Here is a 25,938-nt window from a genome sequence, read left to right as displayed (position 1 = left end):
AGCATATTTAAAATGAGTTTGCTCAAAAAAAAGCATGCCTAGGGAGTCATTATGACAGTGCAAAATACATTTATGTACATCCCTCTTACAAAAACACCAATGTTAGCATTCCATGAAGCATGCTCGTTTTCAGGAAAAAAAAAATCCTACAACAGAGTGAAATAGCAGCTCCCAAAGATAGCTTTTTTTTCTTTTCTTTTCTTGAGGACAACCAAAAAAGGTCTTTTTATTTTTAAACTACTAGAGAAATATCACTAATACATACAGATATAAAAGCAGCATAGAAAGATACAGGTTTCTCACCAACTAGGAATAAAGAGACTAAATGTGGGCATATGGTTAAACTACAATGCATCTTCACATTTGTCCAACACATTTACAAGAAAAACACCATTGGGAAACCTCACAGGACAGAAGTGTTTTAACACCAAGAGAACTACTATTTTGTAATTAAAAATCCAAACAGGGTGGGGTTGAAAAAATTTGGAAAGGGGCTGGAGCTGAAGCCACCATTTTTTTCTTAAAAATTATTTTTTTTCCCGATATAAAATGAATGAGCTGGAATAGACCGGATTGTCTTACTCTGTGGAACCTTGCAAAAGTGAAGAAACGATGAAGGGTTATTTAGGGCAGCTGGCTGATGTCAAAGCTGCCAGAATGCTAATTAGCTGCAGGCTGTGTCCCTTATTTATGTATATAGATAAAGATATAGATTTTTTTTTTTTTAAAAAGGAGCCTTTTGTGTTATGGCATTTTTTTTCCCTTTGCTGCTGTATTCATACATCCCACTTCAAATCATCTTTCATTTTTCATTCTGTTGACCTGGATATTATTATTTCTTTTCAGAAACAGAAAAAAAATGAACATCTGTGTCTCCTTCCAATCTGCTGCACATCTGCGCGTTTTGTAGCGGGTCTTCAAAGTTCAGTCAGTAACCCACGGACGCCATTCATCTTCTTGTTAAAATGTCTACTGCTGTATCCAATGCTTGTGCCCTTGAGGGTTTTTCTCTCTCTCTTTTTTTTCCATTATTGTTATAAAGAGCATTGTGACTTTTTTTTAATATTAGCATTTTTGCTTTCAACAGCAATTAGCAATCTCTTGGTTTGCTGTTTGGTAAAGCATCTGTTAATGAGGTCATCTAGTTTTAAAATCCCAGCTACTGGAAAATAACAGGGAGGAGGTCAAATCTATCATTTTGTGTTATATTCTCTGTTCTCTTTTCAGTTCTCTAAAGAAAAGATATCTTTGTAATCCACAATAAGTCATTATGACCCGTTACTGGCCTTCTGTTTTTTTTTTTTTTGTTTTGTTTTTTAGTTTTAGTTTTTACTACTGCCTCAAGATACAGTAAGTTCTCTTTTGCTGAAGTATTAAAAAAAAGAAAAACAACAACAACTTTGAGCATCTGAGGATGAAGAATTGGTTTCATGTTTGTTTTGTTGGTTTTCCTCTAACAGTTCTGAGTTCATTTTTAACGAGGAGTTGTGTCTATGGTGGATGGGGTGCCAGGGGTAGTTGACCTAGGAGTGGCTGCTGGTGGTGTGTCAATAGGGCTCCCTGCCCCACTGTTGGGAGTCACAGAGGAGCTGACTGCTGGTGTCTCTCCCTGCTGTTGGGCTTGGAGGGTCTGTCCACAGATGTGATGGTGCTTCTCCCAGTCTTTGTGCTGGCAAAAGGAGCCGCAGTATCTTGCTGTGTTGCAACCACTACAGGTTTCACTTGCTTTACGGCCACAATTCCAGCAACTCTAAAATAGAAGAGAGGGGAAGAAATTTAAAAATCCACACAAACATATTCTACTCCCAATCAAACATTCCATGACATAGCTTTTTTAAAATTCTCAGGCACAATAAAAGATGTGAAATACCTTGGCACTACCCTTATCCTACCTCTCAAAAACCATTCAGAGAGGTCAACTCAACTTTCTATCAACATCCATTTTGATATCAAGTAAATCTTTGTGAACTTCTTTCAGTTTTTAATGGCTAAATCCCCCTCCCAAGCCAGCTTTTCTGTGCATACACTGATGTCCTTTCCATTCATCCCAAACAATACCCCTAACTCTTCCCCCTCACTGCTTCTCTTGTAGTGTCTTCCATGTTATCACTGTCAGCCTTTAATATATCCCCTGGAGTACAAATTTATTTTCTCAAGACTTTCATACAAATCAACTAGGACCTGAAATAACCACAACCTACAACATTATAATATGGAGATGATGCAACATTAGCTTTTTTCTATTTCACTTTGAACTCTGTCCTTAAATTTGCTTTAAAGAAAATGGTTGAGACAAGCCATGAAATTGTCTTCGTGCTTAGTTTTCCATGCTGTATTTAGGTATTTGATGCACCTTCCCATTGCATTATCAAGATTTTTAAAACCACTCAGAATATGCTTAATGCTTTTGAGAAACCTGAAAGACTAGGAACTGAAAGGATAGATTGTGAGGTCTTTGACAATTTCAGGGAAAAAAAAACCCACCACCACAATGGACCCACAAAGGAACTGACTCATAAATGTTCCCTAACAGATCCCATTTGGCTCATTTCCTGACAATCTTCATGTCAGGCAGAATACTGATGACAGGTAGGACCTTAGGCAGCCTGTTGCTATGTCATGGTGAAAACAAGGAACATCATACTAAGCAAGAGAAAGATGCCCACTCACTTTTCTGTTTGTTTTATTATGTTCTATGGCTATGGAAGTAAAAGACTGCTTAAAGAGTCACTGAGAGCACGTCAATCTGAGACACTGACATTCTGTTGCAGTTCATCATCACCTTCATGACATTTTGTCAGTCAATAAAAGTCAAAGGGATGGTTTACCATCAGTGGCTCCTAGCCTCTGTGATGTTGTGAATCCAAGGAGTCACACATATACAGTACACAATTTTTATCCCCCTTTCAATTTGGAGGCACCAGCTGCATGTTAGAGAGAGCAGAGGATATAGAGACAAGTAAGATCAAAGTCCCTGGCCTTTATGGGGTTTAAAATTGAACTGAGAGATAAGAGAAATACCCATAAAGATTAGGGAAAGGGGCATACAAAAGGAACACAAATTCTAGGGCTGGTTGTAGGAAAGATATTCTATTAAGTTGAAAGGAAGTCTCTATTAAACAAGGTCTTAATGGATGGGTAGGACTGACAGGTAGTAGAAATGGGGAAAGGTGGAGAAGGAGGACCACCACATTCAAGGCAGAGATAAAGCATAAGCAAAGTGAAGAGGAAACCCTCTTCCAAAATACTCTTGGGAATATTTTGAAAAGCAGACCAGTTTGACTGATCTTAGGACACATATGGGAGAGCAATAAGGATGGTTGGATCCATGAAATAGAGGCCCCCAATACCATTCTGTAGTGTCTGAATTTTACCATGTTGGCAAGACAGAGCAACTGAAGTTTTTTGAGTAGGAATGTAACATGATCAAAACTTCACTGCATAAGGAACTCAGGCCACAGTAATGAAGAATGAATTCTTTTCTGGGGTCATGAGCTGCTTTGGCAGTCTGGTGAAGTCTATAGGTCCCTTCTCAGAATAATGTTTTTAAATGCATAAAATAAAATTAAATACAAATTAAAAAATTTAAATACAAAATTAATTTAAATACAAAGGAAACCAATTCTACTGAAATAGTTATCAAAATATGTTTAAAAAACAAAATCACAGACCTTAGGCTAATAATATCTGCTCTAGAGTAATTTAAAGTCCATTAAAAATAGAATACTTGATGAATGAGAATGGCTGTTAATTCATGTAGAATTATTGATAGGTGGTGGGAAAACTCATCATGACTGGGGGTGCCAGGTCTCCTTCATCCCTTCCCCTGGGCTGTCCCAGAAATCTGGGACTATGAGGCAATAGGAAGACCAATCCCTATGAAGGAAGCCTTTCCCCTTGCCTTTTCCCTTTATTCCCTTTTCCTGCCAGGGGCTGCCAAGAATCCATCTGGGTTTCTCGACTGCTCACAGGGCATGAATGAGATGGGAGTCAACAACTCTATTCCTTCTGGCAAGATTGGAAGACCACCAGGCCTTACCATCTGTCTTTCCTCTACACCCTGCAGACCCCCAGCACTATCATCTGACCTACTGACCCTAATCTACATACCCTTGGGCCTTGCCATCTGCCCTTAAGACTTCTCAGTTTTTCCTTCCTCCCTGCAGCTGATTTTTTTTTGTTTTTAATCTACTGCCTCCCCCAATTAGAGCATAAGCTCCTTGAGAACCAGAATGATCTTTCTATTTGTAACCCCAGTGCTTAGCACATAGAGCTTTGCACATAGAGCAAGCATTTAATAAATGCTTTTTCATTCACTGATTCATTCAAAATAGCTACAAGGAAGTCTGGTTGTCAATCTCACATAAAGAAAAAACAAGACTAAAATTAATAATCATGACTGGCACAAACTGCAGTTTTTATTCAAATTCAATTAAACTAATCTTTTAAAAAAAATACAGTCTCCAAGGAGACACATTTGATAAGCAGCTTTATTAATGGCAAGTTAAAAGTTCTCTCTTCTTTAAAATTAATTGAAACATGTTGCATTGATAATGAACACAGAGATGTGGATTTCTGCCTTCTCAAATTTCCTTCTCTCCCCACTTCCATACAACTTATGACACTCAGCCCTGAGGATGAAGTTTGCTTCCTTGAGATTTAAGACTTTAGAATAATGCCAGCTGATTCTGGAATAAATCCAACAAATAAGTGAGATTCCTAAACATCAGAAAATTCCAATTACAGGACAGAGACCTAAATCCAAACCAGTATTTTAAGGAAATTAAATATTTAATCTGAGTCAAGTGGCTTCTTTAGGAAATATCCTGGTGTTAGCTCAATCCTTTCTTGGCAGAGGTACATTTTGGCAGATACAAGGGTGGTGACTGCCCAACACTCAATAGCTCCTTCAGATTGAAGTCAGATGTACACAGCATTCTCAATTTAAACTGATTAAACACACAGACTAAACCAGGTAATTACAAATGCATGTGTTGGCAATTGGGAAAGGGAGGAGACAGAATGGGGACTTGCTTATTTTTTAAAGTGTTTTCAAAGATGGGAACAATTTTACAAAAGGAAAAAAAAAGTGGAATTACGCCAAATACAGAAACAGATGTTTGGGGGTAGTTAAACTGTTGGGAATTCAAACTTCTTGTCTAGCATCACCTGGTTTTGATTCTGGATTCATGGGCTCAGGTTAGTTTTACCTCGATAGAGTACTATCTCAAGTTTTCAAAAAAATATTAACTTACCACCACTGGGACTAAAAGTGGTCCAACATCTTGTCTTTTTATTCCCTTGATTTCATTTTTATGGAAGGTACAACAAAGAGTGAATAATTTTTTTTTTGATTTGGTGAAAACTACATTTTTATAACCTCTGATAGAGCAATGAAACAAATAGATGATGAATTTATCAATGTGTTAACAGAATCTTCAATATGGACACCCAAAGCTATTATTTAACTTTTAAATGCTTCTTGGACAATTGAAATTTTAAAGAGGAAAAAAAAAATTTGTTCTTGGACTTGAATTAAAGCATCCATGTTCAAATCAGTGTGAGTGCTCTCCCTTGAGGTACAATTTTTGTCCATCTCTTTCTGTAAATCCTCCAAAGAGGGTCGACCCAATGTGTTACACGAAAGGTGAGTATAAACTGTCTAGCTGTCAGTGTTCAATGTCTCTGTGTAACCAGGCAATGTCCTTTTCCAATCATAAATATCATGATGATGTCTTCCCGACACATCTTGCACACATGCTATCATTAGTAACATGATGCAGCCTTACAATATCAAGTTTTTGCACTACCATTTGAGGTCACCTACAGTTCTGATTCTTCTCTGATCATGCTGTTTTATGATTCATAACCATATGGTACCACTGGGAGAATATTAGGTAGTGTGAAAGAGATGGGCTTTTTGAAGGAGTTCAGCTTGAGATCACTCAATAATAAGCATTGAACAACTTCTCAATTGTAATCCAGCCCCTCCTTGACCTATTTATTAAATTCTGTGCATAGTTCTCTTCCTGTTCAAGATATGCATACTAATGAACTAATACAACATGCTGCCAGTCAACTGAACGTTGTTACCTGGGCGACACGTTTTTCATGTGCATTGTCTTTTTTATGTGGATGAGAGATCATTTAACTGAGAAGGTCTTTGTATTATAAGAGGTGAAGAAGTTTTAGTTAGCACACTGTGAACCACAAATAGCAAATCAGGAACATCTGGAATACCTAAGTATTGAGAAGAACATCCTACCATTTGGAATAGAAAATATAATACTGGACTCAAACAGTTAATTCAATGTTAGGTAAATCTGACTGATTTGACTGGGGCCTTCAACAATGCAAATCTGCAGACTATCTACCAAGTAAACTGGGGCCATCTCTAGTAGTCCTGATGTGTATCTGCCTGGACCCAAATGGCTCTGGAGGAGAAAATGAGGCTGGTGACTTGCTCTGCCCTTCCTCACTTAAATCCAATTCACTTGCATGTCATGGCATCACCTCCATGATGTCATAATCCTCTTCAAGAATGAAGGACAAACAACAACCTGTGAGTAGTAGAAGTTGCTCTACTGGGAACCCAACTGGAACTGGCCAGTTGGGCAATATAGCTCCCTCTTCCTTTCTTTCCTTCTTCCTTTCTAACTTCACAAGATACCTTGGGGTTTACAGGCTAGATTTCTTTCTTAAGGACCATGCTTTAAACCCAAACCACTCTGGCTGTCACTGATTGACCAGCAATAGGTCCAAGCAAAACTCTGCTTGATCACTGTTTGGCTCTTGATTAACTAAAAATGAATGTAAACAGGAATTATCAAACAGCAACCACGTTGAGTAGAGAGTAACTTGGATGCAGGGAAATATAAAGACCACTAACTGCTTTAATTCAGATCAAATTGAAGAAGGCTACCCAGCTGTGATGCACCTACAAATCATATTAGTTCCTAAGGACTTTGCTATTCACAGAAGTGACTATAAAGATGGTGCAATATCAGTGAACATGTCTAAAATCCCAGTAAAAAAGATTATAGCAATATACGGACAAAAAATTATTCACTAGCAACAATTCCACCATAAGTAGGAATTATACCAGGGATGGATGGATAATTCAACATTAGGAAACAATTAACATAATTAATCATTTTAAAGCAAAAAAAAAAAAAAAACACTCCAAACCACATGATTACATCCAGAAATGCAGAGGGGGAAAAGACTTTAACAAAATCTAACACTCACTTGATGCTAATAACCCTACAAAATTTAGACTTAAAGCAAGGATGGCTCCTTTCCCCCATTGTTATGAAATAGTTCTAAAAACACTAATGTTAGCAATGAAAAGAGAAAGAAATTAAAGACATAATCATAGGCATAGAATACAGACAACTCTGGAGACACAGCAAAGGAACTTACTGAGACAATAAAAAGCTTCAGTAAATGAGCACAATACAAAATAATGCCTCAATAGCAATAACAAAATTCAGACAGAAATAATGGAAAGGGAAATCTCAAAGAAACCACAAAATGGATACAACACCAGTCAATATGCCTTATATAAATATGATTATAAACCAAGCTTATATAAGCACAATTATAAATCACACTTTAAGAAAGTGATGAAAGGTTTAGAATATTTGGAGTGATATTCATGGCTCAAGGTTGGGCTACATGAATATAATAAAAGTAAATGAAAATTAATTTGCAAATTTAGTATTAAACTAATCAAATTATAGAACTAGACAAAGTAACATTCATTAAGAAGAACGAAAAGCTCTATCACTTACTAGTAATAACAGTGGGAAAGGTATAAGTGACATGGGAAAAGTACTTCCAAACATCAACTTATATTACAAAGTGGTAATCATCAAAACCACTGTCACTGATTAAAAAAAAAAAGCAGATGAAATAACTGACTTCAATAAACTGAAGATTACAAATTACATGGAGAAGAATTCTCTGGCAAGAACTACTGGGAAAACAACAAAGTAGTATTAAAAAAATGGGTTTTGACTAACTCTTTACAACATATACCACAACAGCTCAAAATGCACACAACCTAAATATTAATGGCTATCTCTATCCCCCCAAAAAGGAGAAATGAAAAAAAAAAAAGAATTGAATGAGAACTTTTTCATAGCCTAGGGGAAGCTCCTTTACCAAACAAAATCTATCATCAGAAAAAAAAATTTTGATTCTATGAAATTGAAAGGCTTTTACATAAACAAATCAATACAACCAGGATAAAAGGGGAACTATCGATTGTCCAAAACAAACAAACAAAAACCCTATCAAAGAGCATTGATATATCCAAGGGAATTGAACACGAATATAAGAGTCACCATCAAATGATGAACAGTTTTCAAAAGAAATTCACATTGTTAACAACTACATGAAAGATTGTTCCAAATCACTAATAACTGAGCAAAATGCAAATGAAAATACATTTGAGGTTTTACCTAACACCTAGCAAATTTGAAAAGATAACAAATAGACCACATTAAATGGGAAAAGACAGACACACTAAATACATCATTGGTGGAGCTGTGAATTTTTTTCAACCTCTCTGGAAATCAATTTGGCATTATCCTAAGAAAACAACTAAAATGTCATTTGCTTCAGAAATCCCACTGCTTCCATATATCCTAAAGGGGTCAAAGATTAAAAAGTTTCTATATACACTGAAATATTCCTAGCAACATGTTTTATTGTAACAAATAATTGGAAACAAAGTAAATGCTCATTGATAGGGAATAAGAAAATGAATATAATTATTGCAGTTTAAGAAATCATGAATAGAAAAAATTCAGTGCAGTGAAGTAAACAAAATCAAGGTAACAATATGCACAGCATACTCATGTAAACGTAATTATAATGACAGTCTGGCCCCAAATAAGAGATGAGAATGTAAACCTAACCAACTAAATCTTCCTCTCTGCCTACCAAGGAACCATGTGACTAATTGAAATAAAACCGATTGACATTTATATGGAGCTTTAAAGATTGCAAAGCACTTCATATTTTCTCATTTGAGATCTATCACAGCCCTGTGACATATATACTAAAGGCATTAGTCCTACTTTAAAAAAAAAAGGAACCTGAGACTTGGAGAATTATGTGACCTGCCCAGAATCATAAAAGTAATTATTAGAAGTAGAATTTAAAATTATGCCTTCCTGACTTCAAGACCGTTCATTACTCTATCCACTATGTCAACCAGCATCTCTGAAACAGATCAACATTGTGAATAGATTGAGAACAAATTTTATTGGGCCCATTTCTTACCCACTGATCAAAGGCACACATTCCTCAAATGTTTAATTATCTCTTGTAGTCATGGAAGATACATGTAAAATGGGCCCAAGTCACAAAATAAATTGGAATGAGCTGAGCTATGAATCAGATGGACAACAGCATAGCCCAGGTCTCCTAGTAACTGCTCAGATGAGCTAAATACAGAAAGCTCACCTACTTCTCATGAAATTTAAAGTGACAGCTTAAGTCTTTTTGTACTAAGGCATCACCCAGGCTCATGGATTGAGAGCTTGAAGGGACCTTAGAAGTTACTACTCTAGTCCCCTCACTTTAAAAACGAAGAAACAGGCATAAGTAGTCATTTACATTACATGACCCAGCTTCTCTAATACCAAACCAATACTCTTTCCAGTATACTATATCAAGGGTGTTTTTCTTCATATCTTTGCTTCATACTGGCAACTCTCATTTTCATTGCTCCTAAAAGAATGTCATCACAACTGCAATTTCGATACCTCATGAGTCTGAAAGTAAGTGGGGCCTTAAGTTTAGGTGTTAGGGTACTACAGTGTTCTTGTTTCCTCTGTTTTTTACCCTTAAGTCATATCTCTGCTGGGGGTTCCTGAACTTGGGATAAGGCTTCTGGCTTCTTTGATAAAACTGCCCTTCTAGAGTCCACAGCTTCTGGTTATCTTGTACCAAAACTATGATCTTTTAAGATGCCAGCACACCTAACCTATAAAGGAAGAAGGCATGCAGGTATGTCATAGGAATCCAATTTAGAATATTGATGAAATTTTAGGGAAATATAAATACATTCATCCTTCTTAGTTGAATATGTGTATTCCCAAAGAAAACTCCCTATGGAATGAACTGTTATGTGCACTACTATCAATAAGACAGGCATTCATTAAAGCACTTACTATGTACCAGGCACAGTGATAGGCATTCATATAATACAAACATAAATAATGAAATAATCCTTAGTCTCATGGAGTTTGCTTGCAGTTTCTCCTTTTAAAAAAAGGCTCCTAAAATAATAATGGCTCACATTTACATAGGGCTTAAAGGTTCATCAAACAACTCTGTGATATTAGACAGAGCAGGTAGGGATCTGGAAACTGGGACCCAGAGAGATTAAACGAATGAAATCTGATTCTAAGACCAATGTCTTTCCACTTTCTCACAGTGGACTCGGTAACTGACTAATACAATGACTAGTTTATCTGGAGGGGGAGAGATGGTCAACATGTGTAGTTTGGAAAGACAACTTCTAAAGCTTTGCAGCCAAATTATTGTGATGAATTTAGCTGCTCTTCAAGATTAGCACCTATTGAGGAACTAATTCTTCTATATTTCAATAAAATATGAGTACACACAACTCATCACCCATAGGACAAAATCAGGATGGAGGAATTGCAGAATTGGGTGGACTCTGCCACACATACAGCAACATACTTATTCATTCAATCAACAGGTACCTGGGTCCTGAACCAAGGCTCTATTATAGCTGATGTGGTAAAATAACAAAATGTCAGTTATGAGATATACCATAAATCATCTCATGCAACTTCATACCAGATTTGGAGAATCTGTATAAAACATCTCTAAAAATCAGCCATCTAATTTTTTGTTTGAATACCTTCAATGCCAAGAAAATCATAAGAAAGGAAATTTTTTTAAATTTTCTACATTTTAAGGACATTGATGAACTAGAGTCTCCAAAGCCATTATGTCCTCCCTGAAACTCAAAGTCAAACTAGCCCTTTTGTAGCCCAAGTTATGTACTCATCATACACACAAATGGCTATAAGATTTAATTCAAATATTTATTAGATATCTATTGTATGCAGAGCACCATACTATTTCCTTTCTAGAACATACAGTCTGACAGACATCACTCTCTCTAATTCTTCAACACATCCATATTCTCATTGGTACCTTATGAATGAGAATGGGTACAAAACATGGCAGACCCTGAGTAGACTGCAAGTTTCATGATAGCAAAAGTCTGTTTACTATCTAATCTTCTTTAAAATTAAAAATTATTTTTCCATTAACAAAAATCTGTTTCTTCCTTCTTCCTCCTGTTGAAAAAGAAAAACAAAACCCTTATCATATATACTCACAGTCAAGTAAAACAACTGTTTTTCAGTCATTCAGTACTGTCCAACTCTTTCTGACCCATGGACCATACTATCCATGAGGTTTTCTTGGCAAAGATGTTGGAGTGCTTTACCATTCATTTCCTTCTCCATTTTCCTTCCTCTGGCCATGTCCAAAAAATACCTATCACAATCTGTAGCCTGAGTCCATCATCAGTCAAGAAGTAGGTAGCATGTTTCATCGTGGGTCTTCTGAATCATGGTCGGTCATTGCATAGACAAGATTTAAGTGTTTCAAAGTTCTTTGTCTTTATAAGCTGTTATTATATAAATTGTTCTACTGGTTCTAATTTATTTTACCCTGTATTTGTTCACATAAATTTTCCCATTAAAATAAACTGTCCTCTTCATCATTTCTCAGCATAACAGAATTCCACTACATTTGTATTTCATAATTTGATTCTTATCAAGTTTCTGCCTCAAGTCTTTCCTGACTCTAAACTATCTTCTATACAGCTGCCAAAGAGCCCCTAAGCATACATCTGATGATGTGACTCCCCTACTCAAACTTCAACGGCTCCCCATAAGCTTCCTGGATAAAACAGAAAATGTATTTAGTGTTTAAAGTCCATCAACAGAGTCAATCTATCTTTCCAGACTCATTCTATATTACTTCCCCAAATATGTTTTACAATCCAACCAAACTGTCCTCTTCTCTCTTCCTCACACACAGCACTACACCTTCCATTTCTATACTCTTGGTACAGGCTGTTCCATGCCTGGAATATGCTCTCAACCCTCAGCTCCAGCTCAGAAAAAAATCCCAAAAAACAAAAAAACACAACCCTCTATTAAAAGTACAGCACAAACACTACCTTGTGTTCTTAATTCTCACAACTGCTAGTGCCCTCTCCCCCTAACTACCTTGTATTTATTTGCATTTGTTCTCTTTTTATTTATATGTATTTTTTCTTTTAGAATGTATTCTTCTTGTGAGTAGGAATTGTTTCATTCTTCTCTGTGTATGCATGCGTGTGTGTGTGCGCGCACGCATGCATGTGTAGGGGGAAGGGAAGAGCACAATATCCCCACCACCTAGCGTGCTGCCTTATGTGCAGAGTTTTTTTTTTTTAATAAATAATGGTTAAGTGTGTACGTATTTATTTGTGAAACACACACAAGAAATTAATTATATATGTTTAATGTTAGTGCTACAGAATATAAAAACTCTTTTTTCCCTAGGTTCTATTTTAACTTCAAATTGCCTACAATAAATAGATTTGTAAACACCTGACCAGGTCCTACCTTGTAAAGTTCTTCATTACCAAGTCTAAAGAAGTCATCTATTTCCATGCAGTTTTCTACAGTCCCTGGAATCCACTGGGTATCAGTCCTTTGATCCTTGAAGTAAGTGTAAATTACTTAACTTTAGGTCACTTGTTCCCACTATCAGTACTTAGCAGCCTCTGGTAATGTTAAGGTGATGTATTTGCTCAATGCCTCTATTTCAGAAGGACCACTGAATTGCCATTCTTGGGTAGCCCATGTTCAGTTCATCTCTTTGTAAATGGAGGCTGGAAGGTGATGGTTTTACTGCTGAACGTACACATCAATCTGGTGACTCCAAACTCACAGCTGTCTACTGGTGCAGTATAGTTTATCTTTGGTTCTTTGGTTGAGGTCCCACTTCCAATCAAAGCAGTGGGGACACAAAGTCAATCTGAAAGAACACCACTTCTGTTGCTGCATAGGGGTAATTTATTGGTTACTTTCTTATTCACAATCCTTCTCAATGACTAATGAACTACAGGGCCAAAGCAAGCTGGAGGACTAATTTAAGATCACCAAGTAGTTTAATGGAAAAAGACACTTAGGTAGTTTTAAGTAGAAAAATAAAATTACCATATGAGAGAGATGAAAATGTTTGGTGGAGCACAAAGTGGTGTCATTTTTAAGGCTTTCTATAATCTGGCTGCTGACTTTCCTGTCCATATTGCATTTCTTATTGATCCTATATATAGACTTTTCACAATCCTATGGGAAGTAGATTCCATCTTCCTATTTTCTTGACCTGACCTCTACTTGTTAATGTTTGTGGGGTTTCATAACATCACACCTTTCCTTCCAAATGTAGCAGAATCCATATTTTTTAACAGCATTCGACAGGTTTTCAAAGTGTTTTTCATGTACTGAATATTCTATTTCAGGCCTATGATAACCCTGGACAACATCCCTTCCCCCTCTCTCCCAACCTACTTTGCAGATGAGAAAACTGAGGCTTCTAATAATGATGAGGAAGGAAGGAAATCTAGGCTTTTTTTCTTTTTTGGGGGGGCGGGGGCAAGGCAATCAGGTTAAGTGACCTGCCCAGGATTACACAGCTAGCTAAGTGTCAAGTGTCTGAGTCCAGATTTGAACTCAAGTCCTCCTGAATTTAGGGCTGGTGCTCTATTCATTGTGCCACCTACCTACTTGGAAATCTAGTCATTTTAAAGGTAATTAATTTTCTTCTGGTAAGAAATAGATCCAGTTTATAACATTACAGGCTTAGGGTACAAATTCTCTTCTTTCCTTTGCTAACTTTGATGTCTATTAATCAAATAATTGGGGAGTTAAGTGGTGCAGTGGATAGAGTGCTAGGCCTAGAGTTAGGAAGACTCATCTTCCCGAGTTCAAATTTGGCCTCAGATACTTGCTAGCTGTGTGTCCCTTGGCAAGTTACTCAACCCTCTTTGCCTCAATTTCCTCATCTGTAAAATGAGCTGGAAAAGGAAACAACCAACCACTGCAGTATCTTTACAAAGAAAAACCCCAATTGAGATAAGAAAGAGTCAGAGTGACTGAACAACCACAAATTAAATAATCATCCACAAATGTCAAAATGAAAATCTTGCTTCCTATGGTTGTGAAGTTTGAAAACCCTAAGAAAGCCATTATTCAGTATGTTGATAAATCACCACACAAGGGGCATGTCAATCCTAAGTAAGAAGAGGATGGGAATAAGCATTTGAGATACTGCCTGCTATGTGCCAGACACTGTGCTAAGTGGTTTTTTGAAATATTATATCATTTGAGGTAAGTGGGAAACGTTTTAGAACGTACATAGAAATTTTTTTAAAGTAAACCTTGAAACATGTCTGTAAGTCATGTTCTCCTCTCAATATTTAACATCAGCAATATTTAAGTGACTCCATACACAAGGTGCCATGACAAACACAGTACTAAGTATCATAAAATAGTTACATTCTGTGTATGTACTTTCAATGTCCCCTGACACTATTTATTTAGTCAGGCTCCCACTTCTGTATTAGGTACAAGCACTTAGCAAATGGCAAACAGGTAGAGGCATGCTATCAAAACGAAGGTAAAGCACGTGCCAGCAAAGCAGTATGGGTATGTCTGGACCAAAATGACAAGTATTGGTCTAAGCATCAACAAAAATAGCCTTTGAGAAAAATGAAGGAAATGGGACTTGATATCATCCAAGGAATTAAAAGTATAGAGCCTAAGAGGCACTAAATTTTGCAGAAGTCATGAGAAAGAATAGAGTGGTAGCTCAAAGGATTAATTTATTAAACAAATATTTATTAAGTGCTGAGGCAGTATGCTAGATGCCTGGGATGCAAGAACAAAAACAAACAGTTTTCCCCTCAAGAAGCTCATATTCTTTTAGGAACAACTAATTCTTACTGAAGGTTTCCAACAAGAAAAAAGAATCATAGTGCAGAAGTACTCAGAGGAAAAAAAAAACAACAAAACAGTGATCCTCCGTTACTTTTTCAGTCATTCCATGAAACATCAGCATTAAGAAATAGTGTTATGGAGGTCACGTACTACGTGTCATAGGCTCTAGAGGGGAGTGGCCTTACAGTTCACCCAGTTAAACCTCCTCACTTTACATAGGAGGTAACTGTGGAGCCCAGAGGTGAACTGATTGTGATTTGTCTCACAATTAGCTAGCTGCAGAGGCTAGGTTAGAATCAACACCCTTTGACTTCCAGTGTACTCTTTACACTACACAACACATGGTTATGTATTCTTTTGTCCATAATTTGGGGCTGGAGGAAACCCATGAACCCTGAAAGGAGATAACATGTTACTTTGAGAATGCAAGAACCTAATTCAGTTTCTTCTTAGACACTTTTGTGTCCTCCAAAATATTTTTAACATTTATAGTGATCCTAAGGGTACCCATGAAAGTGATAACGTTTTAATAACAACAACAGTGTACCACAGAATTACTGCTGTAACATAGAGCAAGACATTTCTCCTCAAAGAAGCTAATAAAAAAATAAAAACAAAGTTCCTGAATATCTTAGCTACAAGATGTCAATAAAATTGAATTTATGTCTGGTTTAATTCAGCAATGGAATAGTCAGTAGTTAAAGGGTAGATAAACTTCCCCTCGTCTCTCTTTTCCTGAGAAACTTTCAGATGTTGAAAATCAATTCCTTTTGTCTCCTTGTTATTCATCTGCTACACATTAAATAGAAACTCTAGGCATCTCGTGATCCCGCGGGGTCTTTCATCTCTAGAGAAGCCTGGTACAAATTAAATCCTTACTCTCTCTCTCAAATTATAGATATGTATTGTAGCAAGCCATTGATTTATCAGTTCAAGCTTTTTGCTAGTTCAGCTTGGTGTGACTAGCTAATCGTGCTCTTTTAACTGAAGCTGCTCCTTCATGGGGCTGTAGTCAACTCTTGACTACAGCATTTTACTAGATTGCTCTGATTGCTGTACAAAATACAAAAAAAGCACAGTTTTATACACTATATTATACACCCACAGTTCCTAGGTCCTTGTGATAATGCCATCTAGGCAATTAGGTCCATTATATATATAAATATATAAATCACTGTACAAGAACAACAGTTTATGAGAGTAATACTTTCTGATGGCAACATCCTACTAAAAAGGATCATCATAAGGGTTATTACAAAGAATATGGAAATAAAGAATGTGTGTGAGATCACTTGGAAATATTTAATTGAAGCAAAAATGTTATTAGAGTTAGACTAGAGGGACCTTTTTAATAGTATACCAATTTTAATATTTCATTAGGCTCCCCATTTTTTTCAGGTCTTCATTTAAACGTAATGAACTTTCATTTTACCCCAAACACTTCAGTACGAGCAGTAACTATATTATTCTTTCATCACTAAGTTCCTGTTGCACACACTGCCATATGTCTCTCTCTCCCATACAGAGTTTTAAAGCTCCTTGTCTTTGTCAAGTCTACAGAGAGGTTTACCATTTCATTCCAATCTTATTCTTTATCATTCTTTGACTTTATCTTCTTCCTACCAGATGTTGTTCACTACACCCTTAAGCTCACATATAATCCCTGTAGCTGACATAAAACATCCAAATCAAGGAAAATGTTCATCTTCAGCACTTGATTCACTTATCTTTTGAGAACCTAATACTATACCAAGCATCTCTATTATTAGATTTCTTTTTGGTACGAAGACATACACAAACACAGAGATCTAATCTAGATTGAGTTATTGGGAAATTTATGGAAGTTAACCAAAATCCAGTCTTATCAATGCAAATACGAAACAACAAAATGAATTAATTTGTGAACAAATTTGCGTATTATTTCAGATAGTTAACAAAAACAAGTGGCAGTCAGCATTTGGTCTTTGATATTCATATCCAAGTTGCATGGTCAAACTTTCTCAAAATTTTAAATACACTGTCAGACCAAGACAGGGAAACCAACACATATTTGCAGTTGTGACCTCAATGGATACCCAAATTCAAGCTACAAAACATCATCGTAAAGCTTCTTCTCTTCAAGACCTTGGGTAATGGGCCATTTTCAAGGTTCCAACTAAAGTCTTACCTCACTTGAATCTTCCTGTTGGTTGATAACGGCCAGGGCATCCTCAGCGGCCTGCCTCTTTGCTTCTGCAACTGTTCGCTCCATCTTTGCTCTTTCTGAAGTGATCATGTCATGGGCCTTCCGCTCTGCCTCTGACACAGCCTTTTGCAACTCAGTCATAGCTTGACGTTTCACCTCATTGACTGCTTCCTCTACAAAGAAACAAAACCCCCAAAGGGAAAGACTGCAAATCAGCACAGCAATTTGGATTATGGCTATCTATGAAGGAGTACTATGCAAATCATACTGCGAGTCATCTGAGGGTTACACATTTCTAGTTGTATCAAGATTCCACAAAGCTCTAAAAACTGATATTTTCCCTCGATTTTGAGATTGAGAAACAATCCTATGAAAAGCCACCGGAATTTCTCTGTGATATTTTATCCATTGGACTCAACAATATCATTTTGTTTTCTAAACACATGAACATTTTCTTTTCACTCTACAGCAAACAAAAGTGAGATCAGTTTTTGGTCCATAATATCAATGTTTAATCTCCCTAATGGAGCTGCTTCAAACTTTCGGTCACCTAGAGCAGGTAGACTAATCTCTTATGAGCATTTATTATTTCTTGAATACAAAATGAACATGCCAGTTATTAAGGACTACTGGGGAGTCTGGGAGTCCCTACTTTATACTTCTGGTATTCCTCATATTGTAATTTTTATAAGTTACTGGTATAATAGAAAACAAAGTTGAAACATTTTTTCACATGATTATTAATAGTTTCTAATTCTTCTTTTGAGAACTGTTTGCTCATATTATTTGACCACTTGCCTATCAAGGAATGCCTTTTACTTATATATTTCTGTCAGGTGTGTGTGTGTGTGTGTGTGTGTGTGTGTAAAATCTTTTAGATATCAAACTCTTCAATATATTCATTGTTTTTGTTGATTTTTCCCCTTTTATCTCTTTTTCTTTAAAAAATAGTCTTTATTGTATGAGATGGCATTCTGAGAGGGTAAAGGGGGAATTTCAGGCAATGTAAAAAAACAAAAAAATAATAATATAAAAATTTTTAAATAGCCTATTTCTTTGTACACTTATCAAAACAGAGAGGAAATATGTGTAAATATATGTATATATTAATTATGTACGTGTGCATATATACGCTCCCTAACACACATCAAACCGTGTGTGTGTGTGTGTGTGTGTGTGTATGTACAATCTCCTTTAAAACCCATTCCAATTATTCTGCTAGTTGAAGAGTGAAATAGAGAATACTGAAAAGGTAACTCATAATAGCAATTAGGTTAATGCAGACCTTTTAAAGAAAATCAATGATGAAACAGACACTATAGCTTTACTTCTTCTGTAATCATTTCCTGAGAGTTATTAAGGGGGGGGTATACACAATCTATATAATAGGAAGATTTTGAAATTTACCATTGCTTTCTGACTTGTGTTTTCCATTTTCAAATTTTAAATAATCATTGCACTACTCAAGCAAACACCTACATTTTCTTTCGTTAACTTGCTTACAATACAACATGCTTTATCACAGCATTGTACCATACGAGAAAATGTTCAGGTTTTACATCTTTCATATCTGACTGAAAGAAAACACAAGCTGTCAAACTTGTTATTCAGTTTTAGATACAGAAAGAGTGCAAAGATTCTACTAATGTACAATCATACAACTGACAACTACAACAAGTCATTTCCCTTTTAAAAAATTAACTATTCTAATTAACAAGGGAAAATATCCTCCCTCTGAATTAGTTTATCTAATTTTCATCTTTATTCAAAGCAAAATGACAATGATTAATTGAAAATTTAATAAGCAGTAATTATTAACTTGGCAAACGTAGCACCAATTAACACTCTATTAAAACTAATTATGACTTGTTTCATTCAAGTGTTTGCACTTAATTGTTTCACCCACTTAAAAAGCACCTTAATTAAATGTTCTGTTTAATTAAAAACATAGATTCCTAATAAAAATGTTTTACTGTAGATTAAAAATGTAAGAGTTACAAGTACTCCTCTGGTTGCCTAGTTTTTTGAGCTTTGTTTGACATACCTGCAGTTCAGAGCTTCTGAAATCATCAAAAACCATCACCTAGGAATCAGTTGCCATGACACTTGTAACCTGCATTCTTTTACAGCAGCATTCCTTAAATTATATTATCTAAACTTCATAAACCCAAAGGTATGAACAGTGAAAGGGCACTTACTCTAACTAAAGTATGTTAAAATTATATGGGTTTTTTTAAAAATATGCTCTTAAAATGGAAATTTTGCAAAACCTGAACATTACCAAAAAGCTGAAGGCATTTCTTCACATCTCCACTCATTATCCAAGCACAATTGAATAGGATGGCAGGAACAAAGAAGGGGGGAGGCAAAAGGGGGAGAGAATGAGGGTTGAGGGAAGTCCTACTCTTCTACTATACAGTCAAGGCCTAATTTACTTTGAATATTCAAGGTGAATTAAAATTCTAAGTGGCAATACAGGACAATAATTTTTGCTTACGATCAAAGCTGCAGCTTGACTAATTGTGTATGCAAATCAGGCAATTTATATTTAAATTATGCATTCCTATTCTAGTCCCACAGGCATATACAGATCAGCAAAGAGAATTGGTAGGACATTGGCAAGGTGCTTGAATATTTATTACCAACTGCAAAAATTCTCTGATCACTTGAAAAGAAATATACAGAAGAAAACATAAAGACACAATTTTATAACCATCTTTTGAGATGCCTCAAATTTTATAAAGACTTTTTATTCTGGGGTTTGGTTTGGACGGTTGTTTATAAAGTCGGGAAGAAATTGGTCTAACACTCAGCATTAGGTAAAAATTTCAATTTCCAAAAAATTGTATGATGTGCTCTCTGTATATAATAAAATCTCTTGTAATTACAATTTTATGTTAAGAGAAGTATACTGGTTATGAATTCAAATTCAATGAAAATTTGCTTCATACCTTATGAAAGCTTTTTGATTTAATGGCATTATTTATACTTTCCATTATTTATACTTTGACCTAAACTTAAGGAAGGCATAATACTTTTCACGCAAAAAGTTTGACAGTGAGTTTTTCTATGTTTTACAATGAAACATTCCAATTTTTCCCCAAACAATATAGAATGCAAAAATAAATATATACATATTTGCATATAAATATACATTCCTCCATCACTACAAGTTGAAATGGCTTTAATAGTATGGGTAAATGCCTGATGAGAGGAGAGTTCACACTTTTTATATCATATACACTAATGTGGAATATGCCAAGTGTGTTATGAATTCATTTTATCACTTAAAGTATGTTTAGAAACCTGCCAAGAAAGGAATCCACTAAATAATAGATGATCTAGAATTTTTAGTAGTCACAGACCATCTTATAATTATATTTTATTCACAAACTATGAGAATTCCTTCAGTTTTCTTTGTATTCTGGAAGATTGGGTTATCTTTTAAGAAGAATAAAAATTAATTTGAATGATTAATAAAAGTCATACTTTAAACACATCACCACAATTAAAAACAGTGACATACAACCCTTCCTTCTTTGGGGGGGGGGGGCGCGTAAATGAACAACACAAATTGAACCAAGGTATTTTTTTCTTCTTCTATCACCTGCCCTGTCATCCCCCCTCCCTCCCAGTCCAAAATTATATGCATAAGAGACTTCAGAGAAGAGAAACTAGAAAGGGGAAAGTAAAAGTGGATGTGTCAGGTTCAGTTCTGTCCAAGATGGGAGAAGTACTGAAAAAGTAGAAAATCTTAAGTACAGAATTTGTATCTGCTTCCAATTGCTTACCACTTTAGGTAGATTTCTTTTGTCTATAGCTACTCAAATTGACTTTCTAACAAAGGTGGTACATTGAGAAAATCTGCTCTCACTTACTTAACAGCGGTCAAACAAAGGCATGAGTAGAAAATAGCACAGAAGGAAACAGAATTATACAATAGTTTACTGTTAGGGTTTTTTTCCCCCCTAGATATCAAGAACTTAATTTACACATGGAAATGTGGAGAGAAACATCCTAACAGAAACTAACCCACCGGTCCTACGATACAGAGAGTAAGTAACACTACTCTCGAGATCCAAAGAAACAACTTGACATATTCCTTAAACTTTCTTACTGGATCCAGATGGAATGTTACTTAGAAGCCAGGATGCTGTTCAGTTTGTTGCTAGACCCCAGTAAACTAGAGCTCGTAGTTTCATAGTTCTAGACCTGGAGACTTCAGAGGCCATTGAGTACAACGTTGTCATTTCACAGATGAAGGAACTGAGGCTCAGCAAAGTGAAATGACTTGCCACAATGATATTAAGATTCAGAGGCTGAACCCAGGTTTGCAGGGGTTTTTCCTTCACCTTCAACTTGCGTCCTCAATTTCATAACATAGAAGCTTCATAGTCACATTGTACACTCGGAAAATAAAAACTAGAAAGGAGAACTGGCAGAAGTGTTATAAAGGAAATGATAAAAAACTACATGCTAGAAAGAAGTCTTTCACTCTCAGACTTATATACTTATACATAGCTATGTGCATATATATATATAGTGAGTATATGTGTGTGTTTATGTGTATACAAAACATTTAACCTAGAGATTCAGCTGTCTAGACTGCCTTGACTTGCTGATAAAAGAATCTTCTTTTTAGATATCAATCCATGCTACTAAAGCCTTGAATACTATCAGATTCCTAATTTCAGTACCAGCCACTTAGAAAAACAGATAAATCTTCAAATATCCATGAAGATGCAATGGACAAAGTCTAAGTGACCAGAGGAGAGGCGGCCAGTTGCATGGAACTGCAAACATAGCTGAGTCAAATCAAAACAAAAATAGCAATCTTTTATAGGAGAGGGAAAAAAGGGCCTCATTTGACTCCTGCCCCATGATTATTGCTGCCAGACCATGGCCTGTCTAATACCTGTAAATGTAGCACTTCCCAGATCTCTAACTCAGGTAGGCAAAGCTATTTTTAATGTTGAAGCTGCAACAGTTCAAAGCCACAGCAGGTTCTAGTTACAGTGCAGTTTTCCTCCTGTCACCTCTCAATTTCTTCAGCAGTTGTGCTGTATCCCCTCACTTGGCCTTGTACAATGGTCTGTTTAGCTGTTATGGTACTGACATGACAGACCACTAAGATTCTGTCAGATCTGAGAGTCCTTTACTTGTGCTTTTTAGTCAGTGAACATAGCTTGGAAGGCTTTGGATTTATCGCAGAGTATAAAGTAAAGGCATTTACAATAAAAAAAATTATGGAAACTTCTATCATTTAAAAAAATTAGTCTCTCCTTAGCCCACCCCACTCTTAATCACTGTCAGGACCTAGCAATTAAAATCATTTTAATTCAACATAACCAAAAATTTCTTTAAGCCATCATCCAAATGGGTCAAATAGCATTGATGGGAATTTTTTTCTTCCTTTCTCTTTTTTTAAAAAAAGTGTATGTGGAGGCTGTGGGGAAGGCGGAGAGGGCTGAAGTATGCAATTTCATTTTTAAAAAGCCAGATTTTTTTTCTGAAAGAAAAATTGCACACAAGCTGAGACCCTGTATGCCACACTTCAGCCTGAAACCATTATAGCCCCCTGAAAATAGGGGTTTCTAATGGAAATATTGACAGCCCCTCAATTATAGTGGCACTAGCAGATGTTGCTATAATAAAGACTATTTCATGTTCTAATCAGGCCTGGTTTAAGAATATTAAATAAGTTTTTTTTTTTTTAGTTGTTGTTGTTGTTAGCAGTGAGTCCTTTCTTGTCATTCTTCACATCAGTGCATTAACAACTGCACACAGCTGTCAGAACACTAAGCTCATGTTTTTAAACAATTCTTACCAGCTTTCTTCCAGATCTCCTCTGGCACATATCCAGAAGCAGGCCTGTGAAGGAATTCCCGATGTGATTCTAGGAGAAGAAGGGGGCAGAGAGGAAGGGGGGAAGAGAAGAAGAGAGGGAGGGAAAACATTACAAGCATTGTTAAGTTATTGTACATGATTTAGAGAACTGCCCATTTTCTTGGCTCCTTTATACCCAACAAAATTGTTTAAAGAATATTTTACCTGCAAAATTTTTTTAAAAGCCTCAAGCCATCAAATCTGAAATAGAAGAGATTGACACTATATGTCCTAAGGTCTATGTGTTTCAAGTTTATCTAGTTTTACTTAACATTTATATTTAAAGTACAATATAGAGTTTGGTAGAAGTTTTTTTTGGGGGGGCGGGTTGGGGAGGGGAGATGAGATTTTTCAGTATGGAAAAAAAATCCTTGTTTTTCATTTGTCTTATTAAAGAAACTAAATTTTATTGCATGATTTTTTTTTCAAGAGGAAGAAAATGTTCTGCTAGAAAACAAAAGATAAGCTAAGGTGTCAGTTTGCTACGACTTTCAACATATAGCCTTCAAGAGAAAAAAAAAAGGAGAGGGTGGGGAGAATTAATCCATGTCCCATTACTTCTCACACTTAAGTGAATCTTATCAAGTATTAAAATTGACCACTGTCATTTCAAATAAGTTTTCAAGGAGAGTGAATTGAATTTCAAATTAAAACTTGGGCTTGGGTTATGATGGTCTGGGAGAGGAATTTATTGAAAAATGAGTCAGCATATGACAAAGTTCAAGGTAGATTCTAATTGCTAAAGTCACAAGGATAGGAAATGTGGTGGATAATAAACACAAGGATTGTACCTTTTTGTAATTAAAATAAACCGAATAGCTTGCTCAATCTAGCATCTTCCACACCTGATACATCGAGTAGAAATTCCTTGCTGGCACAAAAGCCACTTTAAACTTAAAATTTTGATTAAGAATACATTAAACTCTCATTTATCTGGAAGCCAACTCACTAGTAAATTCAAACAATTGGAAATTTTCTGCACTATCATTTCATGAGAAAAGTAAATGACAGTAAAAAGAGGGCTCACACAGAATATTTGTTTAAAGGTTTACAAAATGCTTTCTTCGTAACAATATCAGGAAATCAATTAAAATAAGAAAGTTTAGACTTGGCATTATGGGAAAAAACAATCCTTCTAACAATTATAAGTATCCAAAAATACAAAAAAATTGTCAGCAGGTAGTTGGATAAACATTAAGATGAGCCTTCAAAGAAGAGGCTCTATAGATGGTCATTTGTTAGGTACACAGTAGTGTAGGTTCTTATCAAGGTCCATTTAGATCATCCCTTAGGTTCCCTTCTGATTTTAAGTCTATTACTCAGTAAACTTAATTAAAACACCATCTCCCAAGGTACACTATAGTCAAGACAGGGCCCAATATCCTAATAAAGGGTTAAAGGATTATAAGAGTTACAGGTGGAATGGACGTCAAGGGCCCCCATTTTACAGATGGAGAAATCAAGGGTATATGAGATTAAATGGCCTGTCCACCTCAGCTAGAAAGTGCCAGGGGGAGAATGCAGACCCAGGTCCTTTGATTCCAGAGCTAGCACTCTCTCCAGTATACCATATTACCTCTTTCTTCTACGGCTCACAGTGTTTGTTGTACAAAATGATCTTTTTGGTCCTTTTTAGCTTTGAGATACTACAACTCTTTTTTGTGACAATGACTAAGGCACTGAAATAATCTTATTCAGCATAATTTTACTGTCAAATACATTTCACTGCATTTTGATATTTTGAAAACTGGAAATCTAAGATATTTATGTTACAACTAGAAAATCAATAGGCCATCTTAAACTTTCCTATACATTTTGAGGGCTATTTTACAATTCAAAACACATGGATGATGGTGATGGTACAGATTGAAACATCCTGTTTAGTAGGTACTCAACAAAAATAAGGACTTAGTATTCCTGAAAGAAAGAGTAATATTCACAGTCTCTTGAATATGTTAAAGGGAATGTGATTACACTCAACAAAAGGTCTACCAAAGTATTTCAATTTTTATTAAAAGACCACAGAAAAAGACATGAAGAGTCACAACTAGTTAGCCACAATTCATTAATATACCGAAAGAATTACTCCTTAAGAGTACAGATAGCACTTACGGAAGAATTTAAGGGCAAATGTATTATGGCAAGAAATGTTAATAAACATTTTAGGCAAAATGGGACATTTGAAAAATTGGAAGAGAATGAAAAAAATATTTCTAAATGAAAGTAAACATATATTAAGCTTGAAGGCCTCACAACAGCAGGTTAGTACTTTTACTGACTGGGTTAAGGAAATGAGGCAACCATAAAGTCATCACTGTCTTAATAGGCATATTAATTAAAGAGCCACTAATTAAAACATGAGTGAACTTGGCATTTGAAATGTAATTATCTAGCAAGACCACAAGTGAAAAATCCTAGGCAGGAAAAACAGTACTACTATTCACAATGTGATAGAATATATAGAACAAAGCAAGTTGCCCAGTTTAATTTATATTTTGTTGTTGTTGTTTTTAATCCTACTTCTAATCCTCCCATGGTATTGGAGGGGCGGACCATAAGCTCTTGAAGACTGGGTCAAAGAAGAGCAAACATGATGAGAGACTGTTTTCTCTGACATATAAGAATCAACCTCGCTAAGTTCAGTGAGGCCCCTCACCAGAACACTGGCCATCAAGTGATGGATTTTTTCACATCTATGAAGACATGAAAGAGTTGCAATTGCTAATAAAGGAAGGCATACCCTTGCATAGGAACATATGGATGATGATGGTGATGATGATGATGATGATGATGATGATGATGATGATGATACTAAGG

At 35.9% G+C, this 25,938-nt stretch overlaps 1 protein-coding gene across 3 annotated transcripts in view; it reads right to left on the bottom strand.

Moving 5' to 3' along the window:
- Positions 1–209: 209 nt before the first annotated feature.
- RUNX1T1 (RUNX1 translocation partner 1) overlaps positions 210–25,938 on the bottom strand; it is a 176,136-nt gene continuing 150,407 nt past the window's right edge. For all 3 annotated transcript variants that reach the window (XM_027856963.1, XM_027856964.1, XM_027856965.1), the window contains 3 exons: positions 23,063–23,131; positions 17,218–17,408; positions 210–1,750 (listed from right to left, as the gene is read on the bottom strand). In XM_027856963.1, coding sequence (XP_027712764.1) covers positions 1,475–1,750; positions 17,218–17,408; positions 23,063–23,131 — 536 coding nt within the window. In that variant the 3' untranslated portion in view covers positions 210–1,474. The remainder of the gene's footprint in view (positions 1,751–17,217; positions 17,409–23,062; positions 23,132–25,938) is intronic.

Source organism: Vombatus ursinus, unplaced genomic scaffold, assembly GCF_900497805.2.
Source record: "Vombatus ursinus unplaced genomic scaffold, bare-nosed wombat genome assembly UNPS02011767.1, whole genome shotgun sequence".
Lineage (NCBI taxonomy): Eukaryota > Metazoa > Chordata > Mammalia > Diprotodontia > Vombatidae > Vombatus > Vombatus ursinus.
This window is presented reverse-complemented; position numbering and strand designations above follow the sequence as displayed.